At 22.4% G+C, this 20,586-nt stretch overlaps 6 protein-coding genes across 6 annotated transcripts; all 6 read left to right on the forward strand. All coding sequences in view use genetic code 6, as the record gives it.

The window, feature by feature from the left end:
* On the forward strand, positions 1–1,545 carry TTHERM_00289540 (leishmanolysin family protein; the record flags this gene model as incomplete). Its single annotated transcript, XM_001018670.1, has 1 exon — positions 1–1,545. The coding sequence occupies one exon, from the start codon at positions 1–3 to the stop codon at positions 1,543–1,545; it is 1,545 nt and encodes a 514-aa protein (XP_001018670.1).
* Positions 1,546–4,395: 2,850 nt separating this feature from the next.
* TTHERM_00289550 (leishmanolysin family protein) lies at positions 4,396–5,940 on the forward strand (the record flags this gene model as incomplete). The annotated part of the gene is made up of 1 exon (XM_001018671.1): positions 4,396–5,940. The coding sequence occupies one exon, from the start codon at positions 4,396–4,398 to the stop codon at positions 5,938–5,940; it is 1,545 nt and encodes a 514-aa protein (XP_001018671.1).
* Positions 5,941–8,054: 2,114 nt separating this feature from the next.
* On the forward strand, positions 8,055–9,599 carry TTHERM_00289560 (leishmanolysin family protein; the record flags this gene model as incomplete). Its single annotated transcript, XM_001018672.1, has 1 exon — positions 8,055–9,599. The coding sequence occupies one exon, from the start codon at positions 8,055–8,057 to the stop codon at positions 9,597–9,599; it is 1,545 nt and encodes a 514-aa protein (XP_001018672.1).
* Positions 9,600–12,783: 3,184 nt separating this feature from the next.
* Positions 12,784–14,328, forward strand: TTHERM_00289570 (leishmanolysin family protein; the record flags this gene model as incomplete). The annotated part of the gene is made up of 1 exon (XM_001018673.2): positions 12,784–14,328. One exon carries the CDS (start codon positions 12,784–12,786, stop codon positions 14,326–14,328), a length of 1,545 nt encoding a protein of 514 aa, XP_001018673.2.
* A 374-nt stretch (positions 14,329–14,702) lies between these two features.
* TTHERM_000289579 (hypothetical protein) lies at positions 14,703–15,456 on the forward strand (the record flags this gene model as incomplete). The annotated part of the gene is made up of 3 exons (XM_012798267.1): positions 14,703–14,850; positions 14,903–15,179; positions 15,243–15,456. The coding sequence occupies 3 exons, from the start codon at positions 14,703–14,705 to the stop codon at positions 15,454–15,456; spliced, it is 639 nt and encodes a 212-aa protein (XP_012653721.1).
* Positions 15,457–17,817: 2,361 nt separating this feature from the next.
* Positions 17,818–18,099, forward strand: TTHERM_00289580 (leishmanolysin family protein; the record flags this gene model as incomplete). Its single annotated transcript, XM_001018674.1, has 1 exon — positions 17,818–18,099. One exon carries the CDS (start codon positions 17,818–17,820, stop codon positions 18,097–18,099), a length of 282 nt encoding a protein of 93 aa, XP_001018674.1.
* Positions 18,100–20,586: the final 2,487 nt, after the last annotated feature.

Consider the following 20,586-nt stretch of genomic DNA (forward strand, 5'->3'; position numbering starts at 1 on the left):
ATGAATAAATTTGTTGCAGTTCTATTAATAACTTGCTTTGCTTTCGCTTAAGTCCATGCTCATTCCCAAGGACATAAATGTGCTCATAAAAGAATGAATGAAAAGTTAGACAAAGAAATTGTTGACTTGATTATTGATGAAAATGAAAGACATCTCTAAAATGCTAAACCTAGAAACTTCAAGATTACCTATGATATGGCTTACTTCAATAATTTACCAAATACTCCTGAAATGTAAATTTTCAGTAAAAACTGTGAAAAGGCTATAAAAATAGCTGCTAATTTCTTCAGCAATCTCATCACCATCGTTCCTAAACCTTAAGGTTCAATGAAATGGGATCTCAGATATGGTAAGTGTGGTGCAGCTACTATCCCTGCTGCTGATAAGACTACCGATAAAGATAGTGATCTCCATTTATATATCACTTTCACTGATGAACCTTAAGAAGATTATCTTGCTTACGCTGGATGGTGCAGATTCCTAAGAATTTTAGGTCCCACTCATGGTTAAGTAAACTTCAACTTGGGTATCTTAAAATCCTACAACTTTGCCAACTCTCTCTAATTCTAAGATTTAGTTGGAATCGTCATCCATGAAATGACTCACGTTCTCGGATTTTCAGGATCAGATATTGCTAACTGGGTTGATGCTAATAAGAAACCTTATGTTAATCCTACTGTTCAATAAACTGTTAGAGACATGAATACTACTTTCCTAAAAACACCAAATGTTCTTGAATTTGCAAAAAAATACTATGGATGTAGCACCATACCTGGTATGGCACTTGAAAACTAAGGTGATGAAGGTTCAGCTGGTTCTCACTGGGAAACTACTATTATTCAAGATGAAATAATGAATGCATAAGATTCCCCAACCATTTCTATTTTCACTGGTTTTACTGCCGCTTTGCTAAGAGATACTGGTTTCTATGCTTCTGTTAACTCAAATATGGAGGAAAAATCTTTCTATGGCAGAGATGCTGGTTGTTCATTCATTACCGGTTCTTGTGATGACAAAAAAAGAGAATTCTGTACTGTCGGATCTTTCGAATAAAAGTGTGATTATTACTATCATGGCGTAGGACAATGCAACTCATCTACATTCTTAGATGACGGCTGCGACACTTACTAAACTTTTAGTAATGCTAAATGTTTTGATGATTCAAACAACTTCTAGAATAATCCATTTTATAAAAGTGCAATGGGAGTTTCTCTTGGATCTAACTCTAAGTGCTTTAACAGCTCTCTTATTAGTGAAAGATATAAACCTATCAAGGAATAAGGTTTATGTTATACCTATAGTTGTACTGCTGCAAACTAGGTTATTGTTAGTGTTGGAGGAACTCAAGTTACCTGCTCTAATAATGGCTAATAATTGAAGGTTCCAGGTTACAGGGGTTTACTCACTTGTCCTGAAAAGCTTGATGAATTCTGTGCTTTCAAGAAGTTATGTCCTAGCAATTGTAGTTCAAATGGTTTTTGCAATAATGGAACTTGTATTTGCATGAATGGTTTCAGAGGAGCTGCTTGCGACTAAGTTGTTTGAAATTATAAATTATATGAAAAATTATTATATTATTAAGATTTAAATTAGTATTGCGTTATATAATTAAGTCAATCAATTAAAAAATATTTGTTCGTAGATATTAATGAATTAAATAAATAAATAAATAAGTAAAAATATTATTTTAGGTATTAAACATACATACATCTCAACGATATAATAGGAATAGTGAGTTCTATCCAGAGTTTTTAAGGACAAATTTTACAAATTTTATTCTGATCAATTATTAATTTAACACTAAAATTTTTGTTTATCATCACTTTTTTACTAACTAATTAATATATGTATACAATTATACTTTAATATTTCATGGGTAGTATTTTTAATTGTTTTTTTTTACATATAAATAAAAGTCTTTCTTCTAGTCACTTTTATATATTTTTTAAATGTGTCTATTATTTTTTTAAATTCATACAAACTTATCAAATTTTAAAAATTGAATTACATTAATAAAATATAAATTTTATAATTTTTCAGAAAACTTCTATGATTGATTGATGATTAATTATTGATTATGCCCATACAGTTAATTTTTTTTCTTACTTAATTTGATCAAATTAATCTGATAATTAATTTATTATGCTAGTATACTTTATTTAATTTATACAATTTTACAATTGGAATTTTAATTTAAAATAAATAAATTAATTATACGACACACTATCAACTATAAATTTAAACCATAACATATTTGTGCTACTATAAATGTAAATTTTTGAATATAAGATTTTTAAATATATTAAGTTTAAATATAAAAATCCCAAAATATACATACTTGCCACGTTATTTTATCAATAATTATCAAGTATGAAAATTTATTTTAAAATTTAAAATCTTTATTTTTAAAATGACAGAAAATAATAATTCATTAAAATAATGTAAAAATAAAAGCTTTAATAATAGAAGCTTATGTTTCTTAAATAAATAACACTTTTTATGAAATTTGTAAAAACATTTTAGCTATTGAAATCAAATATTTAAAAAATTTTAAACTTAATTATAGCTAAAAATAAGTTAGAAAATGCACAAAAGAATCCCTTATAAACAACATTAGTTATAAATAGTAAATTTATATAGTCGATTTGCAAGAGGTATATAAAGTAAATAGTTGTAAATTTTTTTACTAGTTTTTCTAATTTTATTAAAATAAAAAATCAATAAAAAGCAATAATAAAAGCTTTTAATAAAAAATAAAAATAATCTTAGTTTATAGAAAAATATTTTACCATTTATTTAAAGTAAAATTATTTTTACTAATAATTAAAATATGGGTAAAATTTCCTAAACCAGTAAATTATAATTATTATTTATTGGTAAGTACTTAAAATAGTAATTTTATATGAAAAGTGGTTAAACCACATTTAAACTACTTATTAGGTATTCTACTGTATTTTTTATGTTTAAAAAGTAATATGTGTGCCAAAAAATTCATTTTGAAAAATCAAACCTATTATCTGCAAAATTTTATCATATTTTTTACAGTGAATAATATTCACATTATGAACACAAACTATAGTTAGTAATTCTTTACATTTAATAAATTCAAATTTTTGTGGTAAGTTTTTAATAACTTGAATTTAGTATGAAAGTAAGTGGAAGAATGCTAAATAAAATTTTTGAATTAAATCTTTAGAAACCATAGAAATTTTACTGATAGAAAGAATCATTCATTATATATTTAAATAGGGTTAGTAAAAAAAGTTATAGCTAGATTACTATGATTGTACTAATTAATTAATTTTAGTAATTAAATTTATTACTTTATAAAATATAATTTTAAAATTCTATTTTGTTTAAAATAAATTTTTTAGTCTTTTAAATTATATCTTTTTTTAAAAAGCATCCATTTTTAATATTTAAACAAAATATTTTGTGAGAAAGGATTGTGTCTTGAGTTTATATTGCTAGACATTAATTTTTTATAGTACTAGCTATTAGAACTTAACTATTAGTACATAAATATTTATTAAAGTAAAAATAAATAAGTATAAATATAAAATAGCAATTTTATATTTTTAAAAATACATTTTTAAAACTTTACATAAAAAGCTAACATTTGATGCCTATTTGTATTTATAATTATTTTTATAATACAAGTGTGGCTTTAAATTAAAATATTTTATATTGAATATATTTTTTGTATTACTCTTTATATTACGATGATGCTAACTTACACTTTTCCTTCAAGCATATTAAAAATCAAATTACTTTTTACAAACCAAAATAGAATTTTATTGATTCTTCAATATTTAAAAGCATAAATATTTCAAAAATTTTTAATGTGTTTATTTTTGTACTTTTTAGTTGTTTTTCATTTAACATAATTGAAACATATGGTTTTTTAAAAAAATTTAAATAATTCACTCCTTATTTATCTATTTTTTGTTAATTTATTTATTTATTCATAAATTAAATATGATGGATTCATATACTTAATTAGACTTTATAATATTTTAAAGTTATATATTTATTATTTATAAATCTTTATTAATTTTTATCTAGGATAAGTAAAATATTTTTTTCCTATTACTTTAAAATTTCTATAACCAAGTAAGTGCGAACAGAATTATTCAATATTTAAATCATTAATTAAATGTACGTTCTTACTTCCTATTTTTAATTATAAAACCATTAACTTAATAGTACTAAAATCTAATCATATGAATTTTATTAATTTAAGATATTTTAGGAAAGCAGAATTAAAAAAATATAAGTTTTCAGAACCATTTAAATATACCTTATATAGTTGACCTCTTTTTAGTGGTTTAAATCACAGATCACAATAATTTAAATATAAACAATTAAAACAAAAAAATCAAAATAACTAAAAGTATGAATAAATTCGTTGCAGTTCTATTAATAGCTTGCTTTGCTTTTACTTAAGTCCAAGCTCATTTCTAAGGGCATAAATGTGCTCATAAAAGAATGAATCAAAAGTTAGACAAAGAAATTGTTGACTTGATTATCGATGAAAATGAAAGACATCTCTAAAATGCTAAACCTAGAAACTTCAAGATTACCTATGATATGGCTTATTTCGATAATTTACCTAATACTCCTGAAATGTAAATCTTTAGAAGAAACTGTGAAAAGGCTATCAAGATAGCTTCTAATTTCTTCAACAAACTTATCACCATCGTCCCTAAACCTAAAGGTTCTATGAAATGGGATCTCAGAAGAGATAAGTGTGGTGAAGCTACTATCCCTGCTGCTGATAAGACAACTGATAAGGATAGTGATCTCCATTTATACGTCACTTTCACTAATGAACCTTAAGAAACTTATCTTGCTTATGCTGGATGGTGCAAATTCGTTAGAATTATAGGTCCCACTCACGGTTAAGTAAACTTCAACTTGGGTATCTTATAAACCTAAAATTTTGCCAATTCTCATGTATTCTAAGGTTTAGTTGGGACTGTTATCCACGAAATAACTCACGTTCTTGGATTTTCTGATTCTGACTTTGCTAATTGGGTTGATGCTAATAAGAAACCTTATGTTAATCCTACTGTTGAGTAAACTGTTAGAGGCATGAAAACTAAATTCCTAAAAACACCAAATGTTCTTGAATTTGCAAAAAAATACTATGGATGCAACACTATTCCTGGTATGGCGCTTGAAAACTAAGGTGATGAAGGTTCAGCTGGTTCTCACTGGGAAACTACTATTATTCAAGATGAAATAATGAATGCATCAGATTCCCCAACCATTTCTATTTTCACTGGTTTTACTGCCGCTTTGCTAAGAGATACTGGTTTCTATGCTTCTGTTAACTCAAATATGGAGGAAAAATCTTTCTATGGTAAAGATGCTGGTTGTTCCTTCATTACCGGTTCTTGTGATGACAAAAAAAGAGAGTTCTGTACTGAAGGATCTTTCGAACAAAAATGTGACTATTATTATCATGGTGTTGGATAATGTAACTCCTCTTAAGATTTAGACGATGGTTGCAACACGATTTAAACTTTCAATAATGCTAAATGTTATGATGATTCAAACCACTTCTAGAATAATCCAACTTATAAAAGTGCTATGGGAGTTTCTCTTGGATCTAACTCTAAGTGCTTTAACAGCTCACTCATTAGTGAAAAATATAAGCCTATCAAGGAATAAGGTTTATGCTATACCTATACTTGCACTTCTGCCAATTAGGTAATTGTTAGCGTTGGAGGAACTAAAGTTACTTGCTCTAAGAATGGCTAATAATTGAAGGTTCCTGGTTACACTGGTTTACTTACTTGCCCTGAAAAGCTTGATTAATTCTGTGCTTTCAAGAAGTTATGTCCTAGTAATTGTAGTTCAAATGGTTTTTGCAACAATGGAACTTGTATTTGCATGAATGGTTTCAGAGGAGCTGCTTGTGACTAAGTTGCTTGAAACTATAAATTATATTAAAAATATTATAATATTAGATTTACATTAATATTGCATTAAATAATTATTTATATGGTTAATCAGTTAAAATATATGGTTTTAAATATTAATTAATGGATTTAAATAAATAAAAAATATAAAATAAGATTTTAAGCATATATCTCATTATATTAAATAAATTTAACGAATTATGTAAATTAATATACGGTATTACCTCTCAACCTTATCCCTCACTACGTGTACCTCAAATTTTTTTTTTGACTTTTAGAGAAGTTAATTTTATCAATTTATTTGGAAATTTAATAAATTCTTCTATTGATATCACTTACCTTAATATATATTTAATCAAGTTTAAATATTAAAGGTTTTTCAAATATTTTATAAAATCATTAAAATAAAAGTTCTTTCTTTTAGTGCCAAAAATTTTAAAATGTAAATTTTTGTTCTGGTTTTAATTATTTAAAATTTTGATCAGTTTCTGAGTGAGTTAATTGAATTATATGGCACTACATGTTTTTTATTTTAAGAAAATATAATAATTTTATAAAAATTAATTAAAAACTAGCTAAAATCCATAATTAATTAAAGACAAAGTTATATTGTAAAATATTTGATTTGAAATTTGCTAATTGAATGCTAAAATATTTTCTTATCATAATTTTTTTTATAAACTAGAAATATATTTTGAAATTATCTTAACTATTATTTAGCTAATATTTTGAATAGTTTTGAAATGTTACTAAAAACGTTTTTTTCAATATCTTTAATTTTATCCTCTTTAGTATGCTTATTGTTTTATAAAATTCATACAAGTTTTTCAAATTTTAGAAATTAAATTACATAAATAGAATGTAAATTTTATAGTTTGCTAAAAGTTTACATAGTAATTAATTTTTAATTATTTTCATAAAGTATATTTTTAGTATTTAATTATTCCACACTAATATGATCATTAAAGTTAAATTTAAAACATATGGTCAATTAGCAACTTTAAATTAAAATTCTTAAAAATAAATTATTTAAATGTATTTAATAAAATTTATATGAGCAAATCACAAACTATGTACATACATTGATCACTTTACAAGCTCCTTTTGTAAAAATTAACCATAGAACGAAAGTATTTTTAAATTTTAAATTTTTATTATAATGAATACTGGAAATAAAAACTTAAAATAAGGTAAAAATAAATATCTTAATAATGGAAAAAATATTTATTTGCTTCATAAAAATCATATTTTTTAGAATAAAAAAAATATTTTGTAAGAAAAAATTTAGTTTTTAGATTGAATTGATAATCTTTACTTTTATTTTTTTAATGAATTAATAGGAACTAGCCCTTTCTTAGAACTTAAATATTAATTTAAATTTTAAAAAGTATTGATATTCAAAATAGATTAATACTATTTTTTTAAAATACTTATCTTAAGCATAATTTGTTAAGCTATTAGCTAATTATAGGTTATCTTTAAATATATTTTAGTAGAAAAGCCGAATACTTGTTTAAATTTAAATATTTTATAGTGAATATATTTTTGGTATAACTAATAAATAAAGAGATTATACTAACTAAAACTTACACTCTAAAATTAGAAAAATCAAATTATTTTTCATAAATCAAAATAGAATTTTATTGACTCTAAAATATAAAGAATTCTAAATATTTCAAAGAAAATGGTTAGGAAAAAGAAAATAGTTTAAAAACAATTTATATAAATTATTTAAAGTTTTATATTTATTGTTAATAAAATAATTATTAAGTTTCATTATTTTGTAGAATAAATTAAAATATTTGAAAGTTGTTATTTTTAAAATTTCTATAAACAAGCAAAATCGAAACACAATCATTTTTTTTAATTATTCACCCAGTAATTGAATTAGTATTCTAACTTCATATCTTTTATTTTAAGCAAATTTACTGTCTAACTCTCAAGTTTAGTTATATGAATTTTAGTAAATTAATAATTTTGTGGAAACAGAGCTAACTAAATATAAAATCCAGAACCAATTTAAAAACATAATTTTATGTCTACACTTGTTTTAATGGCTTAAAACATAGATTGCAATAATTCAAATATAAAAAATAAAATCAAATATAAATTAAAATTACTAAAAGTATGAAAAAATTCATTGCAATTCTATTAATAGCTTGCTTTGCTTTTACTTAAGTCCAGGCTCATTCCGAAATACATAAATGTGCCCATGAAAGAATGAATGAAAAGTTAGACAAAGAAATAGTTGATTTAATTGTTGATGAAAATGAGAGACATCTCTAAAATGCTAGACCTAGAAACATCAAGATTACCTATGATATGGCTTATTTCAACACTTTACCTAACACTCCTGAAATGTAAATCTTCAGAAGAAGCTGTGAAAAGGCTATAAATATAGCTTCTAATTTCTTTAGCAATCTCATCACTATCATTCCTAAACCTAAAGGTTCTATGAAGTGGGATCTAAGACGTAATAATTGTGGATAAGCTATTATCCCTACTGCTGACAAGACTACAGATAAGGATAGTGATCTCCATTTGTATATTACTTTCACTAATGAACCTTAAGAAACCTATATTGCTTATGCTGGGTGGTGCAGATTTCTCAGAGTAATAGGTCCCACTCACGGTCAAGTTAACTTCAACTTGGGTATCCTAAATTCCTATAACTTTGCCAACTCTTTCTAATTCTAAGATTTAGTTGGAACTGTTATCCATGAAATAACTCACGTTCTCGGATTTTCTATATATGATATTCCAAGATGGGTTGATTCTAATAAGAAGCCTCATTTCAATCCTACAACTTAATATCTAATGAGAGGGATGAAAACAACTTTCTTAAAAACACCTCATGTTCTTGAATTTGCTAAAAAATACTATGGATGCGACACTATCCCTGGTATGCCTCTTGAAAACTAAGGTGGTGATGGTTCAGCTGGTTATCACTGGGAAACTACTATTATTCAAGATGAAATAATGAATGCTTCCAGTTCCCTAACCATTCCTATTTTCACTGGTTTTACAGCCGCTTTGTTAAGAGATACTGGTTTTTATGTTTCGGTCAACTCAAATATGGAAGAAAAATCATTTTATGGAAAAAATGCTGGTTGCTCTTTCATTTATGGCTAATGTGATGACAGTAATAGGGAATTCTGTACTGTCGGATCTTTCGAAAAAAAATGTGACTACTATTATCATGGTACTGGATAATGTAATTTCTCTTAATTCTTAGACAATTAATGCAACACTTATCGAACATTTAGTAACGCTAAATGTTATGATTAATCAAACAACTTTTAGAATAATCCAAATTATAAACGTATTTTTGGAGTTTCTTTTGGATTAAACTCTAAGTGCTTTAACAGCTCACTTATTGATGAAAGATATAGACCTATCAACGAATAAGGTTTATGCTATACCTATACTTGTACTTCTGCCAACTAGGTAATTGTTAGTGTTGGAGGAACTAAAGTTACCTGCTCTAAGAATGGCCAATAATTGAAGGTTCCAGGTTACATTGGTTACCTTACTTGCCCTGAAAAACTAGATGAATTCTGTGCTTACAAGAAACTATGTCCAAACAATTGTAATTCAAATGGTTATTGCAACAATGGAACTTGTATTTGCATGAAAGGCTTCAGAGGAGTTGAGTGCGAATAAGTTGCTTGAAAATCATAAATTACATTAAAAATTTATATTATTAAGATTTATTTTTATATTATATATTAATTCAGCAAATTAAAATATTTAACATATAATTATATTATTCTTCATTACATTTATTAAAACCAAAAATAAAATTTTAAATAAATAGATAATTTTTTTTAAACCTATGAATTTTTTTTAAAAAAAAATATAAATTTTTTCATCTTCTATAGTAGATAAATATTATAAATAAATACTAAAAAAAACAATTTATTTTTATAAATTGTTTATAAATATAACCCCTCTATTTGAAAAATAGATTGTTTTTTTGTGTCTATTATAATTAACTTGAATTTTCATTACTTTCTGAATGAGTTAATAGAATTATTAGTTTTAAGAAAATAAATATGTAATTATCTAAATTAATTGATATTAACTATAAAAAAAATGATATAATGACTTATAAAAATTATTACTTTTGTATTGAAGCTAATTGTTTATTCTAATATTTAAACTTCATCCTTGAATTTAAAAATTTCTTGCTATAATAAATTAAATATGGTATTAAAATAAAATATATAAATAGTTAAATTTATTTTAAAATACTTATTAATCATTTCTCTATAATTCTAATTTTCACATGCAAATTGTTTTCAGGTTTATTAATGATTTATTAGTAATTAAAAATATAAATTAAAAGCACTTTTATGGTAACAGGAAAATACCATAAGCTTAAAACTATTAATTGATTAGTAATTTGATTATTTGTTTATAGAAAATATAAATATAAATTATTACTTTTGTATTGAAGCTAATTGTTTATTCTAATATTTAAACTTCATCCTTGAATTTAAAAATTTCTTACTATAATAAATTAAATATGGTATTAAAATAAAATATATAAATAGTTAAATTTATTTTAAAATACTTATTAATCATTTCTCTATAATTCTAATTTTCACATGCAAATTGTTTTCAGGTTTATTAATGATTTATTCGTAATTAAAAATATAAATTAAAAGCACTTTTATGGTAACAGGAAAATACCATAAGCTTAAAACTATTAAATTGATTGGTAATTTAATTATTTGTTTATAGAAAATTCAATAATATAAAATTTAACAAAAAGCGAGCTAATTTACCATCAATTAATGAAATAATTAGATTAACAATAATTTGATTGGATATTTGTTATTTGGATACTTATATATCGATTTCACCATCATTTTTTTAATAAATTAAAAATACATGAATAAAGTTAACTTTGACTTATCTTAGATATTAGATTTTTTTCCCATATTTACTAAATGCCTTTTTTAATGCATTTTTAAATCAGTTTTTTCGATATATATTATTTATTATATTATAAAATTCATACAAACATTTCAAATTTCAAAAACTGATACTTAATTAGAATACAAAAGTATAGTTTCTAGAAAGATTCTATGATGATCGATTTTTTAATATAACCATAGAGTATTTAATTAATTTTCGTACTTAATTAGCTCAAATTAATATGGCCAGTAATTTATTATATAATTACACTTTAATTAATTACTCTAAAACCTTGGTCAATATCCCCACTGGGATGGTGATAGTTATTTTTTGTCTAAATTTTAATAAATGATTCTGGATATTGATTGTAAATTTTTAAAACCTGGGATATTTACTAAGGTTTTAGAGTAATACATTTTTAATTTTGTGATTTTAACTTGATTAAGAAAACAATCAATCAAATATCACAAACTATTGAATATAAAATTTTTACCATAAAATCTTTAAGATGTAAATTCTTGAATTTGATGAATTTAAATCTATTTAATTATTTAAATATAAGGATTTTAAAACCTATTTTAATTCATCATATTACTATTGCTTATCTTGTAAAAATTTACTTTAGAAGGAAATCTATTTAAAAATTATAAATTCTACTTTTTCTAAAACAGATAGTGCTATTAAATAGGGTTGAATAACTTTAATAGGAATAGAATTAAATAAAAAACATTCATTCTCTAAAAAGTTTGAAAAAAGGTGTAATTTTAATTTTATAAGAAGTCATATCTATGAAATTCATATAAAAAAAGATTAATAATTAAATATTTTGAATAGATAAAATATTCAGAGTGTTTTCACAGTTAAATAATAATTAGAAAATATATATTTTAAGTTGTAAAAATATAAGGAATATCATGAAACCATTTTATAAAATTTAACTTACTCTGTGTATTGTTTTAATATAAATTATGCAATTAACAATATTGATAATTTAAACACTATTTGTAGCCAATTATTTTATTTATTAAACTAATTAACAATTTTGTGGTAATTTCTAAAAATTTTAATTGGAATTGAATTCTAAATAAAATTTTAGGCAAGGTTAGAAATCATCAAAAAATTTATGGTTAAAATATTGTATTTTTTAAATAACATAATTAATAATGGTTATAGTATAATTACTTTAATATCACTAATTAGTTAATGTAAGAATTTTAAGAAACCATTAATGTATTCCTAAAGCTCTTTTTTGTTTCAAATAGATTTTTATAATGATTTAAATGTTCATACATTTTTCCTTATAAAAACAGCTTTTTTACTTTTCTCGAAAAAATATTTTATGAGAAAATATATAATCTTTAGATCGAATTGATATCATTAATTTTTGAAAAGATTTAGCTCTTGTAAATATTTATTAATAAAAAGCATAGATAGTCAAAATAGATTTTTATTGGTTTTTAAAATACATATGTTATACACATCTTTATGATAAGAAAAAGCATAAGTTTTAAAATTATTTTAGATGAATTATTGAACAATTTATTATGGAGCTGTAGAAACTTTTTAAAATATAGATAATATGATTTTAGTTAAACTAATTTCATTCATTATTTATCTATTTTCATTTATAATTTTTTATTTAGATAAATTTATCTGCAAAACAGTAAGACCAGTAATTAAATTTAAATTCTTACTTTATATTTTTAACCAGTATAAACTAATTTACTCTCTAGTACTAAAATATAGTCATATATGTATTTTATTGAATAAAAAATTTTGGGGTAGGAAGAATTAATCAAATATAAATTTCCAGAACCATTTAAAAACATAATTTTATGTTTGCACATGTTTTGATGGTTTAAATCATAGATTGCAATAGTTTAAATATAAACAATTAAATAAATAAAATAAAAATCTAAATAACTAAAAAAATATGAAGAAATTAATTGCAGTTCTATTAATAGCTTGCTTTGCTTTTACTTAAGTCCAAGCTCATTCCCATGGACATAGGTGTGCTCATGAAAAAATGAACGAAAAGTTAGACAAAGAAATTGTTGACTTGATTATTGATGAAAATGAAAGACATCTCTAAAATGTTAAGCCTAGAAACTTCAAGATTACCTATGATATGGCTTATTTCGATAATTTACCTAATACTCCTGAAATGTAAATTTTCAGAAGAAGCTGTGAAAAGGCTATCAAGATAGCTTCTAATTTCTTCAGCAATCTCATCACCATCGTTCCTAAACCTAAAGATTCTATGAAGTGGGATCTTAGACTTAACAAGTGTGGTGAAGCTACTATCCCTGTTACTGATAAGACTACTGATAAGGATAGTGATCTCCATTTATATATCACTTTCACTGATGAACCTTAATAAACTTATCTTGCTTATGCTGGATGGTGCAGATTCCTCAAAATTGTAGGTCCCACTCACGGTTAAGTTAACTTCAACTTGGGTCTCTTAAAATCCTACAACTTTGCCAACTCTCTCTAATTCTAAGATTTGGTTGGAATCGTTATCCATGAAATGACTCACGTTCTCGGATTTTCAGGATCAGATATTTCTAACTGGGTTGATGCTAATAAGAAAGCTCATGTTAATCCTACTGTTCAACAAACTGTTAGAGGTATGACAACTACTTTTGTTAAAACACCCAATGTTCTTGAATTTGCTAAAAAGTACTATGGATGCAACACTATTCCTGGTATGCCTCTTGAAAACTAAGGTGGTTCAGGATCATCTGGTTCTCACTGGGAAACTACTATTATTCAAGATGAATTGATGAATGCTTCCATTTCCCTAACCATTCCTATTTTCACTGGTTTTACTGCTGCCTTGTTAAGAGATACTGGTTTCTATGCTTCAGTTAACTCAAATATGGAAGAAAAATCTTTCTTTGGTAAAGATGCTGGCTGCTCATTCATTACTGGCTCTTGTGATGACAAAAAAAGAGAATTCTGTACTGTCGGATCTTTCGAACAAAAGTGTGATTATTATTATCATGGTGTTGGACAATGCAACTCTTCTACGTTCTTAGATAACAATTGCGACACTTATCAAACTTTTAGTAATGCTAAATGTTTTGATGATTCAAACAACTTCTAGAATAATCCAACTTATAAAAGTGCTATGGGATCTTCTCTTGGATCTAACTCTAAGTGCTTTAACAGCTCTCTTATTAGTGAAAAATATTAACCTATCAAGGAATAAGGTTTATGTTATACCTATAGTTGTACTGCTGCAAACTAGGTTATTGTTAGTGTTGGAGGAACTCAAGTTACCTGCTCTAAGAATGGTCAATAATTGAAGGTTCCAGGTTACAGTGGTTTACTCACTTGCCCTGAAAAGCTTGATGAATTCTGTGCTTTCAAGAAGTTATGCCCTAGCAGTTGTAGTTCAAATGGTTTTTGCAACAATGGAACTTGTATTTGCATGAATGGTTTCAGAGGAGCTGCTTGCGACTAAGTTGCTTGAAATTATAAATTATATTAAAAATATAAAGCTTTATAAAATTTAAATTAGTATAATTTATATAATTGTATATTAAGTCAATCAATTATAATGTTTAATATGCAATAAATAATTTTTTTCATTTCCCTTAGATAAATAAGAAATAAAATTTTTATGAAATTAGTTTAATTTATAAGTAGGTTGATAAATATATTAAATTATAAAAAATTATTATTTTATATAACTAAATATTTTTTGTTATGAAAAAAATATCATATAACTAAAATATTGATATTTTTATATTTGAAAGAAGTTTTAACAAAATATATAAAATTAAGGTAAATTATTTTCATGTATTTTAAGGTATTATGTATTTATTAAAAACATTTTTTATAAATATGTCTTAAATTTATTTATTTTTTAATATTTCTAAAAGGTTTTAATATTAAGAATTGGTCTAGACGACAAAGAGATCAAATTAAATAAAACTAAAACACCAGTTTTAATAAAAGTTAAGCTATAAAACTTAAAGAAGTTAATTAATAGGTAAACTGATACTTTAGTTAAGCTTAGCAAAAAATAAAGCTCTATAACAAAGATTTATTAAAAATTATTTATAGAACTTTAAAGAATTTTTCTTTAATTTGTTTAGTTTTTCTGAAAAAAGGTCAAAAAGAAAATAATAGAGATTCTATATAACTTAAAAATTCAAAATCTGATTGCAGGTATATTATTAAGTTGGTAATTATTAAAAATCTGTTAAAAATCTAATAAAAAATTTGTGAAACATAGTCCTCCAAGTAAAAGACTTGTAAGGATAAAAATGATAGTTATAGCTTGATTTTAACCCTATTAAGCCTTAAATTCTTCTAATTGTAAATTTTCTTATATATTATGAAAATTAATTTCAATTAATTCATTCATTACTTTATAATTAGCCATCAAGACAATCTATAATTTTTAAAGGGTGGTAGTAGTAGAGATATTGAGAAGTTTAAAATTTATTAATTTTTTGTCTATTAAAATTTTCTAAAGTTTTGTTTGTTCCTAGTAGAGTTAATTAAATTTATAAGACAAAAAGTTTTTTATATTAAGGAAATAAATGATACTATTTTCTAAGCTAAGTTTAATATATAAAGTACTAGCTCTTGAAAATAGTCAAATAATAATTTTTAAAATTTATTGATTATTGTTTTTAATTGAATTGGATTGCTTATTTGAATAGCTAGGTTTGTTTGATTCCCTAAATTAAAATCATCTTAATTATTTGCTAGTTTATTTGATAAACTAAAAAAAGTTAATTATTAGATTTAAGACAAAGCAAATAAAAAATTAAATTTATTTTAAAATTATTAATTTTATCCCTAATATTATAATTTTTAGAATTAAATAATTTATACAATCAATCTTTAATTTTTTATGATCAACTCGTGTTTAAAAATATTAATAAAAAGTAATTTTTATATAAGAAAGTAAATACTATAAGTTTAAAAATTTTTACTGACTCTAATCTCTTTATTGCTTTATACATTAAATTTAGTTAAATAAAAATTAACTAAAAATTAGATTGTAAAATATTTAATTATATATTTGTTAATTTAGCACTAAAATCTTTGTTTCATCATCATTTTTTATTAGCTAATTAATATGTGTATACAAGTTTACTATACTATTTCAAGTCTTTTTTTAATTGTTGTTTTCATAGCCTTTTTTCTAATCTCTTTGATATATTTTTTTAATTGTCTATTATTTTATAAAATTCATACAAACTTTTCAAATTTTAAAAATTAAGTAACATTAATAAAATGTATATTTTTATGTTTTTCAGAAAGCTTCTATGAAGATTAATTAATGATTATGCCATATAGTTTTTTTCTCTACTTAATTAGATGAAATTTATCTGACCATTAATTTATTAAGTTAGTATGCTTTATTTAATTTCTAAAAAATATTTATACAACTATAAATGTAAAAGTTTGAATATAATAAATTTAAATACTGCTAATCCAGATATTTCATTTAAAATAGTAAATTTTCAATGAAAAGAGGTTAAACTACATTAAATCACTTATGGGTATTCTACGGTAATTTTATGTATTAAAAGAAATATGTATGTCAAAAAATTCATTTTTAAAAATAAAACTTATTTTGTGCAATATTCAATTATAATTTATACAGAATAATAATGAACACAGTATAATGGTATAATATTCTTTTTATTTTATTAATTAAAATTTTTATAGTCAATTTTGAATAACTTAGGTTTAGAATAGAAGTAAGCATATGTCTAAATTACATTTTTGAATTAGATCTGTAGACACCATTGCATTTTTATTTGTAGAAAGAAACATTATATTTTTAAATAAGATAAGTAACAAAGGTTATAGCTAGATTATTTTAGTTGTACTAGTTAATTAATTTTATGAATTTAATTTATTACTTAATACAAATAATTTTAAAACTCTTTTTTGTTTAAAAAATATTATTAAGAGTCTTTTAAATATATTTATTTCTTTTAAAGACATCCATTTTTTTTATATTTAAAAAATATTTTGTGATCTTGATATTATTTGATAGAGATTAATTATTTATAGTTCCAGCTATTAGAACTTAGCTCTTAGTACTTAACTATTTATTAAAGTAAAATAAGTAGAAATATAAAAAAACAATTTTACATTTTTAAAAATAATTATTTATGATATTACATAAAAAGCTAACATTTGATTCTTGATTGTCTTTATAATAATTTTCGTAGAAAATATAATCGTGGCTTTAATTAAAATATTTTATGGTGAATATATTTTTGGTGTTACTATATATAATATGATGACGCTAACTAACACATTTACTTCAAGCATATTAAAAATCAAATTACTTTTTACAAACCAAATTAGAATTTAATTGATTCTTCAATATTCAGAAACATAAGTTTTTTAAAAATGTTTGAAAAATGAATGCACTTTAAATTTATTTTAAATGAATTTTTGAAGTCTTTATTTTCACACTTTAGTTGCTTTTGTATTGGAATAATATAAATACATCTTTTTTTATAAAAATTTAAATATTTCACTCGTTATTTATCTACTTATAGTTATTATATTTACTTATTCAATTATCAAATCTGATAGATTTATATGCTATATTAGGCTTAATAAGATTTTAAAGTTATACATTTATTATTTATAAACCTTTATTAATTTTCATCTAGGACAAAGTAAAATATTTTAAGATTATTACTTTAAACTTTCAATAAGCAAGAAAAATGCGAACTCAATTATTTAGTATTTAAATTATTGATTAATGTACATTCTTACTTCGTATTTTTAATTGTAAGCTCATTAACTCAATAGTACTAAAATCTAATAATATGAATTTTATAATATAACACATTTTTGGAAAGCAGAATTAAATAAATTTTAATTTTCAGAACCATTTAAATAATTAGTATATTTGAACTTATTTTAGTGGTTTAAATCACAGATCAAAAAAAAAAAAATCAAAATAACTAAAATTATGAATAAATTCGTTGCAGTTCTATTAATAGCTTGCTTTGCTTTTACTTAAGTCCAAGCTCATTTATTAGGGCATAAATGTGCTCATAAAAGAATGAATGAAAAGTTAGACAAAGAAATTGTTGACTTGATTATTGATGAAAATGAAAGACATCTCGAAAATGCTAAACCTAGAAACTTCAAGATTACCTATGATATGGCTTAATTCAATAATTTACCTAATACTCCTAATTTATTGAATTTTTCTTCTAAAATCTTATTAATATCCCCCCTGGGATATTGATTAAGTGTTTAGAGTAATTAAGTTTATAACACAAAAATATTTTTATTTTAAGAAAAATAATGCTAAATTAATTTTAATATATTATAATTGATTATTGTTTTTTATTGAATTGGACTGCTAATTAGAATAACTAAATTCGATTCCCTAAAATAAAATAATATTAAGTATTTACTGCTTTATTTGATAACTAAAAAAAATTAATTAAAAGAGAAAGACAAAGCAAATAAAAAATTAAATTTATTTTAAAATTATTAATTTTATCCCGAAAATTAATAGTTTTAAGAATTAAATAATTTATACAATCTTTAATTATTTATGATTAACTAGTGCTTAAAAATATTAATAAAAAGTTATTTTTATCTATGCAAGAAAATGCCATACGTTTAAAAATATTTATTGAAGGTAATACCTTTATTGCTTAGACAGAAAATTTATTTAAAAAAAATAAACTAAAAATTAGATTGTAAAATATTTAATTTTGTATTTGTGAATTTATTTAACACTTAAATTTTTGTTTCATCATCACTTTTTATTAGCTAATTAATATTTATGTACAATTATGCTATAATATTTCATGGCTAGTATTTTTAATTGTTCTTTTCATATCACTAAAAGCCTTTTTTCTAATCTCTTTTTTACATTTGTTTAATGTGTCTATTATTTTATAAAATTCATACAAACATTTCAAATTTTAAAAATTGAGTTACATTAATAAAATGTAAATCTTTATGTTTTTCAGCAAGTTCTACGAAGATTAATTATTGATTATTCCCATACAATATATTTTTTCTTACTTAATTAGATTAAATTAATATGATCACTAATTTAATATGTTAGTATACTTTATTTAATTTATACAATTTTAATATTGTAACATAAATTTAAAATAAATATATATATTTTACCACACACTATCAACTATAAAATTTTAACCATAAAGTATTTGTGCAAATATAAATAATGTAAATTTTTGAATATAAGAAATTAAAATACTGCTAATCCAGAAATTCATAGCATTTATTAAAATTGTAAAATTTTAATGAAAAGCTGTTAAAACACATTAAATTACTTATCGGGTATTCTACGGTATTTTTTATGTATTAAAAGTAACATGTATGTCAAAAAATTCATTTTAAAAATCAAACCTATTTTGTGCAATATTCAATAAGAATTTATTCAGAGTAATAATGAACACAGTATAATGGTTTAATATTCTTTTTATTTTATTAATTTAAATTTTTGTAGTAAATTTTTAATAACTTAGAATTAGGATAGAAGAAAGCTTATGAATTCTAAGTAAAATTTTTGAATTAGATCTTTAGAAACCATTGAATTTTTATTTGTAGAAAGAAACATTATATTTTTAAATAAGATAAGTAACAAAGGTTATAGCTAGATTATTTTGGTTGTACTAGTTAGTAAATTTTAGGAATTTAATTTATTACTTAATAAAATATAATTTTAAAAACTCTTTTTTATTTAAAATATTTTTTATAGTCTTTTAAATAAATATCTTTCTTTTTAAAAGCATCCATTTTTAATATATTTAAAAAAAATATTTTGTAATCTTGAGATTATTTGATAGATATTAATTTTTTATAATTCCATCAATATAAAAAACAATTTTACATTTTTAAAATACATATTTAAAATATTACTTTAAAAACTAATATTTGATGCTTGCTTGATTTTACAATTATTTTCGTGAAAATACAATTGTGGCTTTAAATTAAATTATTTTATAGTGAATATATTTTTAGTGTTACAATATATATTACAATGACGCTAACTAACACATTTACTTCAATAGTATTAAAAATAAAATTACTTTTTACAAACCAAAATAGAATTTTATCGATTCTTCAATACTCAGAAATATATTTCAAAAATGTTCGTAAAAAAATCAACTTTAAATTTATTTTAAATGAATTTTTTGAAGTGTTTAGTTTCTCACTTTAGTTGCTTTTCATTTGGCATAATATAAATATAAGTTTTTTATAAAAAAATGTAAATATTTCAATAGTTATTTATCTATTTATAGTTATTATATTTATTTATTCAGTTATCAAATCTAATAGATTTATATGCTAAATTAGACTAAATAAGATTTTAAAGTTATATATGTATTATTTATAAATCTTTATTAATTTTCATCAAGGACAAGTAAAATATTTTAAGGTTATTACTTTAAATTTTCTATAAGTAAGTTAAATGCGAATTCGATTATTTAGTATTTAAATTATTGATTAAGTGTATTCTTACTCCGTATTTTTAATTGAAAACCCATTAGCTCAATAGTACTAAATAAAATCTAATCATATGAATTTTGTTATATAACATATTTTTGGAAAGCAGAATTAAACAAATTTTAATTTTCAGAACCATTTAAACAAATTTATATATTTGAGCTTATTTTAGTGGTTTAAATCACAGATCACAATAACTTAAATATAAACAATTAAAACAAAAAAAATCAAAATAACTAAA

The sequence above is a fragment of the Tetrahymena thermophila genome (assembly GCF_000189635.1).
Source record: "Tetrahymena thermophila SB210 genomic scaffold scf_8254594, whole genome shotgun sequence".
Lineage (NCBI taxonomy): Eukaryota > Ciliophora > Oligohymenophorea > Hymenostomatida > Tetrahymenidae > Tetrahymena > Tetrahymena thermophila.